This window comes from Mus caroli, unplaced genomic scaffold, assembly GCF_978045245.1.
Source record: "Mus caroli unplaced genomic scaffold, Mus_caroli_1 scaffold_3, whole genome shotgun sequence".
Lineage (NCBI taxonomy): Eukaryota > Metazoa > Chordata > Mammalia > Rodentia > Muridae > Mus > Mus caroli.
Genome location: NW_028227258.1, coordinates 110,312,393 through 110,334,379, shown reverse-complemented (window position 1 = coordinate 110,334,379; position 21,987 = coordinate 110,312,393). Strand labels below are relative to the sequence as shown.

General features: G+C 47.6%; 1 protein-coding gene across 1 annotated transcript in view; it reads right to left on the bottom strand.

The window, feature by feature from the left end:
• Maml3 (mastermind like transcriptional coactivator 3) overlaps positions 1-21,445 on the bottom strand; it is a 417,562-nt gene extending 396,117 nt beyond the window's left edge. The window contains exon 1 of the mRNA XM_021158440.2: positions 20,193-21,445. Within this exon, the coding sequence (XP_021014099.1) occupies positions 20,193-20,657 (465 nt within the window). The 5' untranslated portion in view covers positions 20,658-21,445. The remainder of the gene's footprint in view (positions 1-20,192) is intronic.
• Between the last annotated feature and the right edge of the window lie 542 nt (positions 21,446-21,987).

The window sequence follows — 21,987 nt, the reverse complement described above, 5'->3', positions numbered from 1 at the left end:
TGTGTGTACAAGTGCATGTGTGCACGCAGAGGGCAGAGGACAAAACTCAGTTGTCAGGAGCCTTGTTTATTGAGACACTGGCCTGGAACTTGCGAAGGCAAGGCTGGCTGGCTAGCGTGAGCCAAGGATCTGCCCGTGTCTTCCGCCCCAGAGCTGGGATTTATGATTGCAAGCCATCGCATCTATCATGATTGCCTTCTTTAAAACCCTGGGCTCTGCTGCTTGACCTCAAGTCTTCGCAAGGCAAGGTCTTCCCTGACTGTGCTACCTCCCCAGTCTTCAATGTCAATCTGGGACATCATGATGTCATCATCTCCACATGCCTCTCCTAGTAAGGAGAGTAACATCTCTCCAAAGGAACTGAGGTCGCCTGGGCACTCAGACCTTGTTTACCATAAGGAGGTGCCCTGGTGGGGCCAGACAGTATTGTCAAGCCTGCCCGTAACTTTGCAGCTATTATTGTTGGGGTTTTTTTGGCTTTGGTTTTAATTGTTTGTTTGTTGAGACAGGGTCTCTCTGCATACCCCTGGCTGTACTGGAACTTACTATGCAGCTCAGGCTAGCTTCAAACCCAGAGAGACCCTCCTGCCTCTGCCTTCCAAGTGTTGGAATTAAAGGTGTGTGGTACCATGCCTTGTGGTGCTCTATAGCCCTTGATTGCCCTGGTTCGGAAACACACATGCCTTGGAAACCCCGAGCTGAAGAATGACAAAGAAGGGCTGGAGAGAGGGCTCTGTGATTAAAGCACTGGTTGCGCTTGCTGAGGGCCCAGTTTGATTCCTAGCACCCACATGGTGATTCACATATATCTGTAACTCCATCCCAGAGTGATCTGACACCCTCTTCTGATTTCTGTGGGCACCACGCCTGCACACGGTACACAGACACGTATGCCAGCAAGACATTCACACATAGAATAAAATGAATAAACAAGCAGTCAAAAAAGGGAATGCCAAAGGAAGGGAGAAAGCCCCTTCTTCAGCTCTCCTGCAAGTACAGAGCTAAGCCAGAGAGAGATGTGGGAAAGAGTGGACAAAGACGGTCCTTACAAAAAGCACTGACAGACGTTTCCATACGTCACTTCACTTCCACACAAACCTGGTTCCTCGGAACACCAAGAAATGAGGCAAGAAAGCAACGTACAGGTAACCACGGCTCGTGGCAGCTGTACAGTCAAGAGGGAGAAAAACATCTTTTCTAACTTCATCTGAGATCGCCTGAAAACTCTGGGCTTGGTGAGGTTATTAGAGAAAGGTTAAACAGGAGAACAGATAATGATCCGACTAGGGACCCATGTCAGGATTGTTTGAACAGTACTCAGAAGCAATCGCTAGTGAGAGCTAGTGACCACTTTAATGGCACTGGGAGAAGGCAGAGTCTGCGAGACAACCCTCCTATGGCCCTGGGAGCGGGTAGCTGAAGCCTTTCAGTGCTGTACAAACATCCCTAGAAACACCAGTTCTCTGTTCTTTCATCCAACATGACCAGGTACACATAGCTCAAAAGTATTTCCTTCATTCCGCACGTCTTCTGGTACTATTCTTGGTATCCGTTTAGATTTTGTTGTCATTGCTACTTCGGTTTGGTTTGGTTTGGTTTGGTTTAGTTTTTCAAGATGGGTTTCTCTGTGTAACAGCCCTGGCTGTCCTGAAACTCTCTTTATAGACCAGGCTGGTCTCAAACTCACAAAGATCCTCCTGCCTCTGCCTCCCAAGTGCTGGGATTAAAGGCATGTGCCACCACGCCCAGCCTCCATTTAGGTTTATAAATATGTAGCTTTACAGACATAACTGCACACACTCCTCTTTCACAGAAGACTTTGGAAGTTTGGGATTTCTAGGACAAAGCTGCCCAATAGTGTACCAATGAGCTCACTGCACAGTGCTAGTACTGTCAAAAATACGTTGACAGGCCAGACATGGTAGTTCACCCCTGTCTCAGCACTCAGGGGGCTGGGGCAGTGGGATCTTGAATTGGGAGGCCAGCCTAAGTTATAGGAAGAGATCCTGACTCAAAGATAACAAAAATCTATATAACTTAAAAAATTAGTAGATAAACTTTGTCCAGCCCTCAGTCTCATTCTCGTATCCAAGTGGCTGCCCAAAGGAACCTGTGCTGTCAATCACAAGGTACTGAACATGAACCTCTAACCTCTCACACTGGCTTGATGTCTTTGGTACCTTAGGATGATAACTACATGCTATGTAGTACACACTCCGCGGGTGATACTTATGATTGAATCACAGGGCATTTTGTGACTGCTTGGGACAACAACGAGAGGACCACAAAGTGATGGGTTGTGGTGCCTGCCAGCTATAATGCAAAGAACTCCCACAATTCAACTCCAAGAGTCTTCTAGGTATTCAATAATTACAATACAAATCTCATTAGGGCACAAGGGTACACATACACACACACACACACACATAAAATTCAACTGTCCTCAGAATCCCCAAAGATCCTATTTCTTTTATTTATTTATTTATTTATTTATTTATTTATTTATTTAGGTTTTTCGAGACAGGCTTTCTCTGTGTAGCCCTGGCTGTCCTGGAACTCACTTTGTAGACCAGGCTGGCCTTGAACTCAGAAATCCACCTGCCTCTGCCTCCCAAGTGCTGGGATTAAAGGTGTGCACCACCACTGCCCGGCAAGATCCTATTTCTTAAGAGTTTATAAAAACAGCATGGTTAGATTTCAAGATTCTGATTTCTTCTTCCCAAACTGGAGCAGTGAAACTACGGACAGAGCCTAGAGCCCCAGTGCTGTTTGGCTACTTGCTTATTTGGTCACTTGGAAAGTGAGCAGGGTCTTGCTATATTTGTCTCCCAAATGTACTACATAGCTAGAATATCTGCTAGCACTCTGAAAATATAAAATGACTGTAAAGATATTTACAAACCTATGGGTGGGCTGGACGATGAGGACACGCATGACGGTCAGGTGACCAAGCCTGACAACCAAAATACACATGGTGATGTGACCTCTACGTGCACTCCATGGCATGCACCACGCACACACACACACACACACTAAATGTTACAAAAAGATACTTAGAAAGTCCAAGGAAGGGCTGGTGAGATGGCTCAGTGGGTAAGAGCATCCGACTGCTCTTCCGAAGGAGTTCAAATCCCAGCAAACACATGGTGGCTCACAACCATCTGTAATGAGATCTGACTCCCTCTTCTGGTGTGTCTGAAGACAGCTACAGTGTACTTATATATAAATAAATGAATCTTTAAAAAAAAAAAAAAGAAAAGAAAGTCCAAGGAAACAGGATACTTCAGCTATAGAAAATGCTACCCCTGATTAGGACTCAGAACGTTTGTCATTTCTTACCCATCTTCCCTTTTTTTTCAACCTTTTTCCATTTGTTCCCTCTGACTGCCTGATTTATCCCCAACTCTTTCCTTTTCCCATCTTTGCGCCTCATCCTCAAGAGGTGATAATGGTCAAAGTAGAACAAGGAGGGCCAGGTTACAGAAGGAAAGCATACAGCTTGTTCTACTGACCCAGGAGACCCAAGGGAAGGACGCTGTATGGGTGCAGAACCCAGGAGAGGCTCACACACAAGTTGCTGGTACAAACTAATTAGCAAGCCAACAAAACACAGGACCCCACTCTTGCCTCAGGATATTCTGAACCACTTCCGGGGCAAGGTACAACAGTTCCTAAACCCCTACTTAACATGGCGAGTACAAACTCACAGAAGATCTCCAAGCAGAGTAATTCTTTGAACTTAAAAACACTTTTTTTTCAAGGCCAAAAATATATCAATTCCCAAAGCACAGCCCAATGTGTAAATAAAAATCTCCAATTAGTCATTAGTAGGACATACATACATACATGCAAGAGACAGCAGCATTGGCCTTGAAATGACATTTCTTCATGAGGAAGAGAAATAGATTTTATCCCAACATCATAACCAAATCAACCTTCATAGGTATTCTACATCAAAAAGTTTCATAGGAGCTAGGAAATGGCTTAGGGGGTAAAGCCCTTGCCACAGAAGTATAAGGATCAGAGTTCAAATCCCCAGTGCCCATGTGTGTATGCCTGTGGAGGCAGGTGATTCCTAGAGCAGGCTGATTGGCTAGACAGTGGTAGTGATGTTCCTGCCTCAAGATAGAAGAAGAAAGCAATGGAGGGTGATACCGAACACCCACCTCTTGCCTCCACATGCACACACACAGACAAGCACAGATACATACATACACATGAGAGAAGGATGAAGATTTCCTAGAGACCAAGAACATGGAGCTTTTTTGGTGTTCCTCAATCAAAGTGTAAGTGGTATCCATTTCCTCCATGCATGCATTTCCTGGAATAAAAATATTCTTCCTCACGGCACAATAGTCCAGGCTACAGCCTCCCCTCCTGGAGTGTGAGCCTTGCTGGGTCTCGCCTTCTGCTGTGTTTGAAAGAACCTTTCCCAGGGCCATGTGTTCTTTTGGGGATCATTTCCATATTTGGGGGAGCAAAGAAAAGGAGCCAGGATGGGTGGCCCTAACCAACAGTGATCAGAGACATCCAGGACTCAGGGAGACGGAGAAACCCTGGTCTTGGGAACAGCCAGCACAGTGGCAGAGGAGACCTCTCCAGAAGAAAGTGGAGTTAATCAGCCTTTTTATGCACACACACATGCTGGCTTCACACATTCAAAAAATAGACCCAGGCTAAGCAGAGGGCCTGTTTTAGCCCTATGTAAAAACTGGATAGATGGCGACTCTCTCTTTTTTTGTAGCAGGAGCCCTGCCTCTAGCATCCGAGCCAGTCTTAGCTAGCTGAGCCTTAGGAGTAGAGAAGCAGCTTGAAAAGGGCTCTGAAAAAAATACAAACGACTCTCACTTTCACCAGGAATACTGAGTATCCAGGATTCTATACATTTATTAATTAATTAGGATGCACGTCAAAAAAAATGCTCTCTTTGTAATACTTGCCCCGGAGATATCGGTTAAAAAAGGTTCTATAGTGTGTATTTGTGGGGCAAACGGTTTGCTGAGTGACCAAAGTCAGGAGCAATGACTGCTTACCAAATGCAAGCTGCTGGGCTTGGCCTGAGACTGCAATAGTACAGCAAGCCTGGCCCGGGGCCAAGAGCATGCCTGCCAGGGAGACAGGAAGTCACTGAGAGCTCCCACAGACCCATGGCTGAGAGAGTTCCCCAAACAAAAGGCAGCCACTGACTTCCACAACCAGCCTGCCATGAGACCATATGGTCAGCAGTATTGTCTCGCCACAACACAGAGGCCTGTCTTCAGGGGCCTGTGCCTGTAGCTGTCGACCTGGTATCTGTCTTACAATTACTTCACTATTTTACGACTTTTCTGGGAATTTGCTTCCGTGTAACCTAGCTTGGTACACAGGGAGAAAAATGGTATCTCCTGCCCCCCTCCCCCGCCCCGATTTAGCCTGATGAGTCACCTTTGTCTTCACGGCAAAGGAGTAATGAACACCAAACCTACTTGCTATTTATTCACAGGGCACGGAGGAAGGGAGTGGAAGGGACTGTGGGGACAGAAGGGAAAACTGGACACTTAAAAGTTTCTCGCTCTGATCCCTGTTGACGCTGGGTTTAATTTATAGGGGGACCCAAACCTTTTGGCTCATCCCTTTCTTCCCTGGGAGTACCCACTTCAAAGAATTCTCTAGTCACTGTGTGGAGACCCTGCTGCTGAGAGCCGCCACAGGCGAAGACAGATTGGCTCGCCTATAAACACCGGACAGTCATTTTCATCCTCAGCAAAACTCGTCAAAAAGCCCCTCCCAATAAGGCATGCTCTCCCAGAATATTCCAGCTAGATCCTCTCTGTCTCTTCCCCCAAGATCATGATGATCTTCACTGTGGATAAGGGCTTGATTTGGTTCACCAAGGAAAAACCATAGAAAAACTAAAGACAGTGGAATGCCCAACCATCTTCTCTTTGCCTTTAGGTGTCTCCCGCCCCCTCCCTCTTTCTCTTCCTCCCTCTCTTATTTCTCACTCTGTCTGTCTCTGTCTCTTAGATTTTATTTTATGTGTGAGTGCCTTGCCTGAATGTATGTATATGCACCAAGTATATGCAGTGCCCGAGGCCAGAAGACAGCATCAGACTCCCTAAAACTGGAGTTGCATACAGGTTGTGAGCCATCATGTCAGTGCTGGGATTTAAACCAGGGTCCTCTGAAGAAACAGCTCTTAATTTCTCAGCCTTCTCATTTATTGTTTTGCCATATTTTCTTTTAGAAACAGGGTCTCATATATTCCAGGAGGGATAGGAACTCAACAGATAGCCAGTGATAATCCTGGCCTTCTGTTTCCTCTGCCTGTACCTCCTAAGCGCCAACCACAGATGTGTGTCAATATGGCGGGTTTCATGCAGTGCTCAGAACCAGACCAGAGCTTCCTGCATGTTAAGCAGGCGCTCTGCCACCTGAGCTATATTCCTTACTTATTCCACACTCTTATTAGTCCAGAAACTAGAAAACTAAGTACAACAGTGGGGTAACCCACGCCACTGAGGCTCTTTCTTTATAGAGGTTGAGACCATTTGCCCCACACTGAGAGGGACAGGAAAGTCAAGTGAACATTGACCCATTCATACCCCTGAGGTTCACCACCCCAACTATAGGAGCTGCCACAGGGAAAGGGAAACTAATTTTTAAGGTCAGGTGGCCGTTAAATAGTTTCCTCAAAAATAATTCAGATTTATGAGAAGTTAAAGGACGCAGTGCCCAGCCTAAGGGTTTGCCATTTCTCCTCCTGCACCAAGCACCTTGAGTTCCTCCACCGGAAAGTCCCATTTTAAAAATTAAAAATTAAAAAGGCCATATTGTTAAACTATAGAAAATGTCTGACTGGAAGAAGAAAATCACAGAAGTCATCACTTCATTTTGTCACCTGTGTGACCCACCAGGCTGTGACTCTTGACACAGGAGAGTCTCTTGTGGGGACCATTTTCCCCACGTGGAGTAACTGGAGCCTTTTCTTAGGCAATCCTCTAGCTGCTTCCTCTTGCGGCCTCATTTCTGTAAGTCTGTCAGAGGTAATTATCTCTCTTCCCAAATTTATTGCTCTTCAGTGTATCATAAACTCATAGATTACACAAAGTTGATGAAAACAGGGGAAGTACGAGCCGCGTTTCGGATGGAAAGGCGGTCATAAATAATTATCCTGAGCATCCACTATCTCTGCTGATAGACTGAGTGAATGACAGAAGTACTAGGGAGACCCACAGACAGCCAGTCCCCTCTCCTCATCCTTAGAGAGCAGTCCCCACCCCAGGAGCCAATCCCAGAAACTCCTACAGGAAGAGAGAGGCAAGAAACTTCTCAGGTTTACAATCCCTTGACCCTCCAGAGGACAGATAACTGTGTAGCAGTTCATACAGACAACCCGAGCCCCAGGGGAGGGGCAAAGCAGGACTCTGAAGAATACAAGCTATCACTAAGCTACTGTTACCTATTCTGGAATGTTCCAATTCCCATTTTAGCCAGGAATTTAAAAGTTACTAAAAGCCCCTGAACGAGCCTCATCAGGGAATCCCTTAAATCTAAGAAGGGGATCAAACTCAGGAAAAGCAACACACATCTTGGATTTCAACAGCCTGGGTGCCAAACAGACCCGCAACCTAAAAGACCTGTTTTGTCACCATCAAAAACCACCTTCCCAGCAGCCCCACTGTGGACTACAGAGAGATTCCATTCTGATAAATAAAAATCAGCCAAAAATAGATTTCTGCATGTGAAATTCTTCCTGCTTAGGTGCTGGGACGACCAACAACTTTCTCAAATATTCCCGTGGCAAGTTGTGAGGAGGCAGCGCAAAAACCCAACTCCAAAACCATTTTCTCCATGCTCCATTAAAGAAGAGGAACGTTGTTTTTAAAAACTTCAATAGCAGCTGCAAACCATTGAGAAATTCCTAGTGAAACGACACAACACATTTTCAACCATTTAGCCATAACAACTTCCAAGCTGAGAAAGTTGCCTCTTCTGGAGAAGCAGCTGTTTACCCAACATCTAAGAATCTGGGGGGAAAGGGCTACTGCATGTGACGGGAAGAGAAAGATCTGCACACATCACCCTGGGGTGAGGAAATGCCTGAGCTAATTGAAGACAAACAGCACCTGGGAGCTTCGCTAAGGCCTCCACTCCCACCGCCAGCCTCTCTGCACCACAGAGGCAGAGGAGAAGAGGGATCACAGGGTTAGATTAGGGCTGAAAGGGAATGGGTCCTTCTGGGGAGCTGCCCAGCCTCTGCCACTCAAACCTGAAACCTACACTCAAGAATAAACAACTGAAATTACTTTACCTCATTTATTTTAGTCAATATCCCTAAAGCCACCTATATGTTAAAGTGGCATTAATCAGATTTATTTGCAGAGAAGTTAACACTGATGCCCAGTTGGACCTACTGATCTTTCTCTGCGTCAATTCTCTTAAGATTAGCCTTGACCCTCAAACACAGTTTCCTCTAAAAAGTAATAACAAATTAAACATCTTTCAAGCATCTACTTATTCTAAGGTTTTGTTGTTGTTGTTTTTGTTTTGTTTTTTGTTTTTCAAGAATCCTATAATGTGGTCGTTTTCTGGACCTGTAAAAATGGAGGAAAATGTTTTCAAAGGGGATGGAAGTTAGGGATTTATCACAACAAAGCTGTGCTCTCAATCATCTTTGAAAATGGTTCTTATTATAATCAAGCAGCTCTAGAATAACTAATGTTGAAAAGGCTTGGGTCGGGGACTCTGCTACAAAGACCAAGGTTGTATTTCATACCAAATGCAAGACATCCCTGTACCTTGGGCGTAGTGAAAGTCACCCTTAAGAAACATCCTTAGGAAAACGAACTCCAGTGCAAGAAAGACGCAGACCCAGAAACACCAAAAGAAATGACAAGACACACACCCCGGGGAAAAAGGAGTTAATTAAGTAGGTTAGGAAGAGGCAGAATGGTTGGGCTAGGTACCGCCCTCAACTCCAAGACCCTCTGTTTATGATACTGGGTGTGCAAGGATCCTGGTGAGGAGAAAAGGTTGTTATTCTGTGTACACAGCAACCCTCACCATGTAAGCTACTGAAATGGAAGAAATAGGGTGAGTGTTATAAGGAAGCCTTTCCCTCAGTCTGCACTGAATCTGTGGTTGCGGTAGCGAGCCAGAGGTTTTTGTGGGGCAAAAAAGTGGCTAAACGGACTTGGGGAGATAGCTTAGCTGGCAGTGTGGTAATTAATCTCGAAAACACAGGGACTTGAGTTTGATCTCCCAGAGCCCACATTTAATTAAAAAAAAAAAAAAAGCCACTCCAGGATGGTGCACTTGTAATTGTAGTGCTAGGTGTATTCCTGGGGTTCGATGGCCAGATATCTTGGGGGATACTTGGGGAGTACCCAGGCCAATAAGACATTCTGTCTCAAAAACAAAACAAAGCAACAACAACAAAAAAGTAGACTGCACCCAAGGCATGGCACTTGAGGTTGTCTTCTGTCTTACACATGGATGCACACATATGTGCACACACATACCCAAGCACACAGAATCGGCACACACAGAAGTAGCTGAAACAGGTATTATAGTTATAGCCCGGAGTCTAACACTTAGTCTGCTGGCATTACTTGGGGAAAAAATATAAAGACTAGGTCCCCAGTTATTTTACCACCTCTGTTTTATTTCTCTGGTCACATGAGTGACATCCATACCGTGTTCAGGGTTTAGGCCCCAGTGTCACCATGACACAGATGCAACCAAGGGTTGACAGAGGAGATGAAAAAGAGAGAGACACACAAGGTCAGAGGCACACGAGGCCAGGAGGCAGCACCTTAAGCCTGGCTCCTGTTCAAACTGATCTGCCTCCCAATGGGGAAAGCCAGGCATACAAGGCCTTGCCCTGGGGGGAACACGGCTCTAGAGAAAATGGGTCTGCTCAGACAAGCGTGCCAGGAGAGACTCCTGCAGCCCAGTGAAGGCACAATAGCACAGAAGCAAAGAACAGTCCCGCCATGGTGTTATTGTCCCATGGGAAAAGGCTGCCCAGCCCAAGGTAAATCCAAACAGCCACAGTTCTGGGCAGGCCACGTTGGGGTGTGGGTTCTGTGAGGGGACAATGCAGGTCTCCAGCATTTCCCACAGTCAGCTGGTCAACAGGTGGTTATTACTAAATCACACAGGCGACTGGATTAGTCAGGGCAACTTAACCCAGAGGAAGCAGCATCTCACAGAATTGAGATTCCAGCCACTTGAACACACAGCCATAGACACTCCAGGTCAACTGAACACCTCCCACCCCACCCACAGTCACCACCTCGCACAGGCCCAGGAAAGCGCAACACCAGGAAGGGCAAAGAGGGCCACAGCCTCAGTCAAAGCCTCCAGTCCACAGCAACAGAGGCGGAAGAACATCACTGCTGTAAGACACAACCTTTAAAACGCACTGATATCCTAAGAAGGATTCAGGGTGCAGCTCAGGGGTAGAGCACTTCACTCTCATTGCAGAAGGCACTGGGCTCAGTCCTTAGCACAACAGGACACAAAACTGCTAAAGCTGTGGGCAGAGACCAACACTATAGGTGACTTCCCTTTTGAAAGAAAAAAAAAAAAGCAAAACACATATATTCTGATTTACAGTTCCATTTATTTATTTTGTTAGGATCAGTCCATTCTCTTCCTCCTCACATGGGTCCTAGGATCAAATTCAAGAAGTCCACCATCACTACAGAAATCCTCAAATCTGTATGAGGGTTGTGTGGAGAAGGGAACTGCAGTATTAAATTATCAAAACCCATGAAGGAGACGTGAGACCTTGCCTCCAATAAAACAAAACAACAACAAAAAACAAACAAGCAAAAAACCCAAGCAAGCCAAGATGGAGAAGCCAGCCATAGAGTCTACCAATAGTGGTTCTTACACCACACTGTAGAACATTCATAATTATCAAAAAGAAAGAGTTGAGGCTCTCGGTGTCCCACATGAGGCCGATGGCTATAGCATACAGAGCGGAGGATGGAGCTCAGTCGGTAGAGAAGCGCTGGGTTCGATTCCCAACACTGTATCAATGATGTGCAGCAAATGTATGCCCATAACAGCAGCACTTGGAGGTGGAGGCAAGAGGATACAATGTTCCAGTTTATCCTCGGCTACTTAGCAGGTTCCAGGCAAGCCCAGAATACAAGGGACTTTGTTTTTCTTTGTTCTTGTTTTTAAATTACATGTATTTATTGTTTGTATATGTGTGTTTGTGCGTGGTGGATGTGGAGGTGAAAGAAGAACTTGTGGGAGTCAGTTCTCTCCTTTTCTCCTATGAGTCCTGGGTATTGAACTGAGGTTGTGAGGTTTAGCAGCAAGTACTGTTACCCACTGAACCTTCTTGCCTGCCCATATATGTGTGTTTGCATATGTATCGAAAACTGCAGAGTACCTACCTATTTAAATGGGGGAAAAGTTTATTTTAGGATAATAATGCAATATGGTTCCAATTATGTAAAAAAAAAATCTAATATGTAGTTACATACAACTGGTGTTGATAGGAAGACAAGACAAATATACTAACTCATGGTAACTGAACAAGTTAGTGAAAGGCACTGAGGAGAGACAATTAAGCGATTCTTACTGTTTACCTTCATTTAGTAATTTATTCAAGCAGTATTTTGAGCTTCTCCTATCACAGGTAGGTCCTTTCCAAATCACAAAGACATAAGAATGAAAAGAGAGACGTGCCCTGCCCTGGTCCTCCTCCTGCACACCAGCCAATTCTAAAGCTCTTGCTGGAACCCTGCCACTCACCAATGCGGCCCATTCCCTTGGAACAGCTTCCATTTCCATAAAGTTGGTTTTACACCAAAACCTGGTTTCTAATAATGCTAACCACTGGTCCTAAATTTACACCCGAGGTCTTCAAGAGCATCTCTGATCCTCTCCTCTCATGACAGCCCTTCAGTCCTACCATGGTCCATCCCACTACGCACTCAGCTCTACCCACTGTCTCCGCTTGCCATGGCGTCCAGCCCTTGCACCTTCCTGTGCCTTCCTACTGGCGCCTAGCTAAGTGCTCAGAAACCCTGACGGCAAGTCCTGCTGAGACAATCCTGCCCTCCTCATCTTTTCCACAACATGCCAGTGAAGTCTCTGCAAAAATGTGAACTGTAGCAAGGTGTGGCCTCAAACCAGCATAAGCTATCAGAGACTTAGCCTGGGAGCAGGGGGTGGGGGGAGCAGTAGTGGGAAGCTTTTTTTTTTTTTTAATAGAAATCAATATTTAGATGGCACAAAGTATCATCCTTGGGTTCCTGCATGTTAGTTTATTGTTGCCATGAAAATGAACATATCTAACACAACCACAAACACTACATTTTAAAACTGCTTGAAGCATGCAGTTATGTCCTGCGGTTCTCCAATGAAGACAAGGGTATCCCTTCACCATAGCGTTCCCAAGGATCATAAGCGTGTCCAACATACAGCAGTGGTTCACTACCAACTCATTAGATCTCAGCTTATGCGGGCACTGGACTAACTTGAGGCTTGAGGCATTCTATTTTCATTGTGCACTCAAGCAGGAGGTAATAGGGTAAGACCAAAATCCTCCATGAAGACACAGCTAAGGGTCCCAGCAGTCTCTTGCTCCACTGGTGCACTGGACCCTAACCACCATGCCTCGAGATGTAAGAAAGCCAACTCTTTGCTTTTGAGACAGGCAAGGAGACAGAGCCAACAATCCTGAAGGGAAAAACCACACATCCCCAGTGATGATCCCCAGTGAGCTTGAACAGACAAAACCTGAACACCACACAGCTCTCCAACCCATTAAAGCCATAGGACGTCTCTCACTCTTAGTAACAAGCGCATATTTGAGAAACGATGGAGCAAAGCCATGGGGCCAAAGCCCTACCCCATCCTTTCTTCTGCATCACAGCTTACAAGTTATAGTCCGTGATGGAGGGAAGCCAGGGCAGGAGCTCAAGGCAGGAACCCCAAACCAAAGGCCATGGAGGAACACTGCTTACTGACTTGCTCCCTTGGGCTTGCTCAGGCTGCTTTTTTATACAGCCTGGGACCCACCTGCTTGGCGCTGTCCACAATAGGCTGTGCTCTTCCTACCAAACATCAACCAAGAAAACAGCCCACAGGCTTGCCTACAGGCCATCCGATGTAGGCATTTCTTGGTTGCAGTTCCCTCTCCTCAGAGGACCCTGCCTTGTTACAAATTAACAAGAAATGGTGTTCTTTGTTGGATATGTGTCAGAATTCTACCCTTGGGACAACTGTAGCATCCCTAAATTATGACAATCAACAGTGTCAGGTGCAGATGAGAATACACTATTTAAAGCAGACTTTTTATGCTAACTCCAACTATCCATGCACACTGTTGTTAAGTACAAATGATCAAGACCCACCATTTCTCCTCCTGCTAGACCCCCATGTTTATCCCAGAATTTGCTCAACTAAACCCCTTCTATTCTCTCCAGATACTTAGAGCTCCCACCAGGTACCAGTCCCTTCAGATTCATTCACAGTCTCCCAGTGACTACTCCCCACACCTGACCACCAATGACAGAAAACTGACCACTGTGAGGATAACAGGGATAGTTTGTCTCTCAGAGCTGACGTCATCCGTCCCAGTCAGAGGCTGGCCCTACACAAGTGCAAGCATAGCCCTCCAGCCCCATTCCCTTGATGGGCAAGAAGTGTCAGAAGGTGGACAGAAGCAGCACACATCGCATATCCTAATCACTTCTTCCCCAGCAGAAGTAAATGCTGACACAGCTGAGAGCTGAGAGGGTTCAACCCGAACAGCATTACAGAGCCAGATGCTAACCACCTGGACAGGCATTTAAGGGGTTAGGAAGGAACGCCTGGAAGTTGTTAGTGGGAAATTAAGTATTTCATTGAAGTGTTCTCTAGTTGTTAAGGAAATGCTGAAGGGGATGAAGGTCAGTTAATAGTATTTTAAAAGATCCCGTTTCAGCATAAGGTCCCTCCCAGCCAATGGGAAGCCTGACAGTATGTAAAGGCAGTGCCTAAAAGATCCTTAAGGAATCACTTTCCTTGACTAGGAAGAAGCACCGCAAGGCTCTCGTGGTTTTTATTAAGTTCCCCAAGAACAGCGCGTCTGCCTTCAAAACCAACGAAAAGGCCACCAGTTGCTTCCTTTTCTTTTGCTTGTGTGCACATGGCCCTAGAGGAACAGGGAAAGGGACTCAAAAATCTCTCTCCAGTGTTTGTCAGAGAGAACAGCCAGATAGCCTTCCTCAAAAACAAACAAACAAACAAAACAAACAAACAAACAAAAACCAACAAAATGTGTTTCCCTTCTTTGCCCCTGCTAAACAGAACACTGACCTCTCAGTAGCTGTTAAACGGTAAGCCCCCACCTACATTTCATGAGTGAGCTGCCCACTCTTATTTCACTTTTCCTTGGAACCTTCTTAGTTTTAAACAAAAACCAATGAGGTGAAGGAGCACAAGCCACCACGTGACAGTGGTACGATTTCCCAAAGCCGTATTCCCATCCCGCAAACCGGGAAAATGAACTTTTGGATTTGGCCATTTGAGATATATGCTGTTTTCTTAACAAAAACTTAATTTGGAGAGACTCAAAACTTTACTAGCACCAGGCGTGGTGGCACAGGCCTTAATCCCAGCACTTGGGAGGCAAAGGCAGAGGCAGGCAGATCTCTAAGTCACAGGCCAGCCTCATTTACAAAGGGAGTTTCATGACAGCCAGGGCTACACAGAGAAACCCTTCTCAAAAAGCAACAACAAACCTCTACCAGCAACCACCCATAAATCAGCTCTTCCCTCCTTCGAATACCAATGTCAAATGAGTTTGAAATAAGAGAAGAGTATATCATTCTTCTCAAAGCATCATGGGAAGGGAATATATAGTGCCTGACGCTAAGCGGTTGGCATAAAAGACTATACTGATTTAATAGTAATCTGCTATCCCCTTCAAATAAGCTACAATAATAATGAAAACCTATGAAGACTATACATTGTCATGCAAATTAAAATTAATAATTTAACTTCTATGAAGTAATACAAAGACTGTGTACCAGTGCTATGCAATAAATAAAGCTTAAAATTCAGTTTATGCTGTATTATTTGTGCTAAAGAAGAATAAACAATATGTATAACATTAAATCCACACTATTCCAAAGCAATGTCTTATCTTATTGTCTCTTTAGTTATGACTGCCAGGTGCACCTGAATTAATTTTTTTCTCTGCTTATTTCTTCAACCCAGTTTGAGAAAAGGATGCTAAAGTGAGAGAGAAAGAGGATAAGACCAGAGCAGCAGGGCAGTGAAGGAAAATGAAAGCAGGGAGCCACAGGCTCTAAACTCCCACCAGGAACTCTTCAACAACACAGCAACACTGAAAGCTGTTTGAGACTCTAGGCTGAACCTGGAGGGTAGGTTCTCTGTAAGAGTTGGATGTCTGACTGACTCCACACTTCTCTGTGGTAGATAATGTTTTAAAAGGCAGGTTTTGGCCATCATAAGCTCTGGGACGGAGTAGAGAAAAGAACTAGTGGAAAACCAACAGAATATTCATCACCCACAGAACATTCCTCTAGGAGCATTCTCGAAGTAGAAGTGCTTTGGATGCATCCAAGTGTTACTATGTACCATGCAAACCTGTTTCTTGTACTAGATCCTGGGGAGAGGGGTGTCGAACACAAGAGAACAGCTTGCTCTCAAGCCTTCTTATCTCAACCAAATAAAAGGCCCTGTTGGGAAACCTAACAGTGAGCCGTGGGTATCACAGGCTTAGGTAGAAAGTAACTCAATCAAAGCAAACCTTACAGCCATCAATCCTCATCGTGCCTACAGAAACCAAACACTGGCCAGAAAGCGCTCCCTCCTCTCTTAGTATGTGCCAGAAAATCAAAATAAATAAATAAATAAATAAATAAATAAGTAAAATTAAAAATAAATAAATTTAAAGTGTGCCCTTGTGATTCTAAAAAGACAGAAAGAGGAGTATCAAAAATGCTAATTCCTTGGGAGTTGGCTTTACCTGGGAAGGGCCTCAGCCTGGATCTTACTTTGTAGATTATGATTAATGATTAACTGGACTCCTACTTTGCTGGCTGACTGCTGGCCACTCCACACTAAATAAAAATGTACCATGGCCCAAGAATAAAACAGTATGATATGTATTGCTGTTTGAAAACAATGCCTTCTGAGACCTAAAGAGAAGAACACCATATTGTTAAGGAGAGAGAAAGAGAAGTTCACAGTTTTCTCCAGGCACCCTAAGTCAGGTAATAGGAAATTTGCAAAGACCATCCCTCTCCCCCAGATAGCAGCCAGATAGGGTAAGTCCAGGCAAAGGTCACCATAAAATAAAATTTTAAGAGGCAAACAGGATTCACAGAGGAGAAAGTTCAGTGGTGGGCTAGTATATTGGCTTTTCCTGGCTCTAAACCAAGGATAGATGCGACCATTTTCGGAAGGGGTGCAGTTATATCCAATATTCAGTGATTAATACATATATAATCGAATGAATTTTATGCAATAAACTCTTCGGAGCATGGGTTCCACAGATTTACACACTCTGCAAAGGGTCTATAAATTGTTGGGCTGTTGACAGGGAGAGCCATGAACAGCACATTTCTCCAGGGTGAGTAAGACTACAGCCATTTTGAGATGTCAAAACCACGACAATGTGTTTCTTGGTGTCTCTAAATGATGACATCCTGGTCAAGTCCATCCGTCTTAACACTGGACCCAGAACCTGCTCCAAGAGCTGGAATGAATGTATTTTGCTAACAGAAAAAGATCTTTGGAAAGACAACTTCTCCACTGAGATTCATAAATTTGTGAAGTCAATAGTTCTCACCGAGGGGTCTTTAGGAGCCAGGGTAAACATAAAATGGTGTTGGCCAATGTTGGATTTCTACCTGTGTAGAAAGGACCTGTCACTTGAATATACACGAAAATCTGGGAGTGTGGCCTGCTCTATGTATGCAGCAGCCTATAGAGAACCCATGATGACCTAAAACAGGGACTGGGCAAGATTACTTGCTCCCCACCTCCCGTTGCTTTTGGCTTGCTAGTTTGTGTTGTCTGTCTTTCATGCCTATGCTTGTAAATGTGTAAGACAGAAAAGCAAAGCCAAAGAAGCAACGCCCTCATTAGATTGTCCTCTTAACCCAAGCCAGGCAGAAGGAGCCAATCGATATTTAGTACTTTGGACATATTGGTCCTAAGAAGGTGAACAATAACAATAAAACAGAAAAGAATCCTTTTCGATTTTATTTTTATCATCACTGTTGTTTGGCTGTGGCTGATCACCGTTTTTCTTTAGGGCTTTCCAAATAGTGAGTCCAATCTGAGAACTAAATTTAATTGCTTTGTGCCCCAACAGAGTACCACTATAATCCAGCAGTCGATTCAAGAAAATGAAGAGGAACATTTTCTTAGTAACCCATCTTGAAGTTTTTTTTTTTTTTTTTTTTTTTAATCTCATACATAGGATAAGCTTAAAGTAGTCTTCCATCTCAGAGGCGGATGTGAATTCTGAAACTAATTATTTTCCAGGAAAATGTAACCCATAAAGGATGGCTATGTTAATTTCTGTCTGTACACAGACTCTCCACACACGTCTTTGCTTAGGATTGAAGCGGTTTATTTGCATCCCACGCGTCACACATTCTTCACACTGGCATCTGTGAGGTGCCTGTGATTCGGCAGACGCTAGAATATACTGTTTTGCACACGGGTTTGGTATTTCTATAAGTCAATAAGCAAAATTATTGAAAACTGGTAGAAAAAAATTGATTTTCAGGCAATCGTTTTTCAAGTTTGTTATTAACTTGCCGAAGTAGAATTCATTGAGAAATTTATAGCTGTTGTCTTCATCTATTCAAATAAGCATTATATTTTCATTTTGAAGTTAACCACTGTCTTGGGCGAGAGAGCTCCTAGGAATTCTCAGAATACAGGCTGGCTGTACCTGCGGGTGTCTTAGCACAGAGGCGCCCCCCACCCCTGTCTTCCTTCCACAACCTAATGGTGGTTAAGGGAGTACAGAGCCCAGAGACAAAACTTTTTCGTTCCTGACTCTACTCCTCTTGCCTTCGAACCAGGTCTCTAAAAAAGATAGTGGCTTTTGTTCCACAGTCGTTCAGTACCCTGCCCCCAGCATCCATCCCCAAAGGTCGTAAACTGTCTCAGAAGACGGGAATTTTGGACCTCACGCAAAAAGTCCATTTTGATGCAATTGGGAACAGAAGGTGTGTGAACATTAAAGGGGGCTGGGGGGCGGGCAAGAATGGAATCCTTGATGCCTGGCTTATTCTACTACAGCCTCAGGTTCGCTATCTCCCACGACTGAGTGAGGGCGGGGGCGGGGGCTAGGGGACTGCGAGAGACACAGATGCCACCTGGGTCCCCCAGCTACAGTCAAGACCCCGATCTCGTCCCAGCTCAGGGTACAATCAGGAAAAAGCCAGTGTGTGCGTGGTTTAGAGCTTCCTGTTTTTTAAGAGAGAAGCTCCCTAGAAGATTCTGGGACCCGGGTTCTTCCTCCCACCGCGCTGGTGGCCTGGGGCGGCGGAGGGGGCAGGGCCGGAGGCACTGGGCGGTCCCCGGGCTGCGCAGGGCCGCCAGGCGGACAAAGCGCCTCCCGCTCCCTCCCCCATGGCCGCGTTCCAAAAGGGAGGGGAAGGAGGGCCCGGGGAGGTGGTGGGGGTGAGGGTGGAGAGGGAAGCACGCGAGGGAGAGAGAGGAGGAGGAGGGCGCTGCCGGCGGGACTGGGCTGGAGCGCACTGAAGAGGGAGGGCAGGGAGGAGGGGCCAAGGAGAGCAGAGAGGAGGGAAGGATTCTTGAAGCCCAAGATAAACAAATTGTTCCTCTTCACGTGCAGGGTGGGGGGCGGGAGCGAGCCAGCTCTGAGGCCTTCCCCTCCCCCACACCGGCTCTTTGTCACCGCCCGCCCTCCAGAGCGCCCGGCGACACTGGCACCACCCCTGGCGCTCCGAGATCCGGAACGTGCGCGTCGCAACAGAAAGCACTCGGGAGAGGGCGGCCGGCACCGGGCTCCGCGCAGCCGGTGAAGGCACGGTGGGGAGAGCGAGCGCGCTCAGTGGAGAAAGCTATTACCGGGGCCCCCGAACCTAGCGACACGGTGGGGGAGGGAGTGCACACACCTTTCCCGAGCTTCCGGCCTCCCCCCTCCTCCTCTCCCAGAGAAGAAAGCTACAGAACCCTAGAGAGGAGATAAGAGAAAGGATTCCACCCTCGGGGTTAGGGGTGGGATCGGCCCCTTCCTCCTCCTAGCACTTAAGCCATTGGCTGCGCATCCTCCCGCGAACCCACCCACCCGGCCATTTAAGCCTTTCTCCTCCCTGCTTTCCTCCACTCCTCCGGGCTCGTTACCCGTCGCCGGAAAGTTGGTGGAGTGCGAGGTGGGGGCAAGTTGGAGAAGAGGATAGGGGGCAATCCTAAGCCTTAAGGCAGGGTCAGAGCACAGCTCTGGCTCCCCTGCGCCCCCGCCTCCCCAGCCACCTCCTTCTCGACCCCCTCGCAGCTGCCCCACCTGCCCTGCCACAGTCGCGGGTCTAGAGCGACGAGCGCAGCGCTCGCGCGCCCGGCATCCGCGCGCGCCCCCACGAGTACGCGCGCGCAGCCACCCTCACTCGCTTCTCACCCACTTCAAAGTTCATTCACAAAACTCTCAGACTTTCCCAAGCCCAAAGGAGAGGAAGTCAGGGACTCTTCCTTCCCCTCCTAAGGGTTCAGGGCCTGGCGCCCACTCAGAATGTGCGACAGCATCAATTTCTCCCTGCACCCGGCGGATGTAATGAGAGGGGTGGGCGAAAGGGGACCTATCTGGGGAGGCGCGGTGGTACGGCGAAAGGTGAAGGCGGGGCGCGGAGAGGAGCAGCGTGGTTTCTACTCCTGGGTTCACTCGTTCGCATCGATTTCTAAGACAAGGAGGGGGAAACTTTTCCTGCACCTCACTCTGGCACTAAAGCTCCCTCCTCCCCTCGGAGTCGTGACTGGCTTCTCTCCCTCTCATCCCTTCCTCCCCAAATCTGACAACCCTGACAGATTAACAGGTAGCGGCGGCGGCGAAAGCGTTTACCCTGAGAAAAGTTGACGTTAACCCTTCGTCTCCATCCTACCTCATCCCCCGGTGCAAATCAGACCCTCACAGTCCCCAAGCCAGGAACTCCACGCCCCCGACCCCAACGCGCACCCCAGTGAGCCCTCACCATGATCAGCGTATGGTTCCTCTGCTCGGCTGAGGCAGCCTCCGCATCTTGCTGGGCTTTACTCGGGTGCTGCTGCTTGCCGCTGCCGGCGCCCGATTTCTTGGCTCTCTGCTCCAGGGTCCTCTGATAGAGGCTCACGGTGTCCCGGCGCTCCAGCTCCAGCTGCTCCACCTGAGCCTGCTGATACCTGTTCTCGCAGTTGACGTGGTGCCGCCGGCAGCCCTCGATGCGCTGGCGGAGCCGCTCGACTACGGTGCTGTGCTTGGGGACGGCCGCTGAGCTGCCGCCGGGGCCCCCGGAGCCGCCGCAGCCGCCGGCAGCGGGGTGATTGCCACTCGGAGCAACCGGAGTGCTATTGGGAGTATTCACGCCGATCCCGGCCCCGCCGAGGCTGCTGCTCAGGCTGCTGTTGATGCAGATACTACTACCATTCGCGGCGGCAGCGGGGGCTGCGAAATCCCCCATCCTGCTCCCGGGGCACACTATTTTGGAAGAACTTTTTTTTTTAATCCACCCCCTATCAGCCTCCTCCTTGGGTCCAAGGATTAAAATAGTTTAAGTGGAACGCGGGGGAGACGCAAGCACATGGATGAAAAAACAGCGATCCCCACGGGGTGAAAAAAGGGGGAAGAGATTTTGGGGTGTTTTTTGTTTCCTTAAAAAAACTGTAAAGATAGAGGGGAGAAAAAAAGGGGGTGTTATCAGAATACCATCAGACACCTATCAACAAATAGAATCCCAACAAACTGAGCCGGCAGCAGATCGGCTTGCAACTCAAGGGGAGATCCGCTCCTCGCCTGCCTCCTTTTAATAATCCATTATTTTCTAATAAATTCCAGGAGGTTTCCGGTGGTTGGCAAGCATTTTCTCCCTACGTACCGAAAAACACACCCCATGTACACACACGAGCGTGTGCCTCCAGTGCGGACACGCGCGACACACACTCACTCCACGCCGCATCGGAAAACGGCGAGCTTGCTTATTGCATTTTCCTTCCACAAAAAAGTTTTGGTGTTTATGCCGCCCCGTGTTCTCAAAGTACTTTGGCTGCTCAGTTGCATTTCACAGGAGCCTAGACATCGAGTCCTCGGGCTGGGCAAGTAAACACATGGACAGTCCGAGGCGACTGCAAAAGTAGATCGCTGGAGTCCTTTGCGAAACGCCGCGCGGAGAGCAGCCACTAATGCTCGGCCAGGCTGCCGCTGCCGCCGCCGCCTCCGCCACCATCACAATGATCAACTGCTCGCCGCCGCCGCCTCCTCCTCCTCCTCGCGCTCCTCCACCTCCTCCTCCTCCTCCATGCCAGCGGAGTGATATCAGGACGCGCGAGCTCAGTAAACACGGCAGCGGCGGCGGCTGGAGGCCGTGAGACGAGCCCGGGGACCCGGTGCAAAACCCGGCCCGGACTCTCCCCTGGCGGGAGCGGGCGCGGCGCGCACCGACCTGACTCCCGCCTCCCTTGCCCCCCCCCCCGCTCCCCGCCCTCCCCTTCCCCAACCCAGCTGCTCCCCAGGCTGGGAAGCCCGACCTGCCAGGAAGAGGGGGAAAGCAAAGATTGGGGGGAATCTTAGGAGTGGATCACCTTTTGACCCGTGTGTGTGTGTGTGTGTGTGTGTGTGTGTGTGTGTGTGTGTAAGTGAGCGCGCGGCGCGCGTGTATGTGTGTGTGCGCGCGCGAGTGCGCGGGGACGCGCCAGGCTGGCTGTGTTTCCTTCTGCCCAGCGAGGTATCCAGCGAGCCCAAGTTGTTGTTATACATTTATGCATTATATTGCAGAACTGTGCATGACCAGGCAG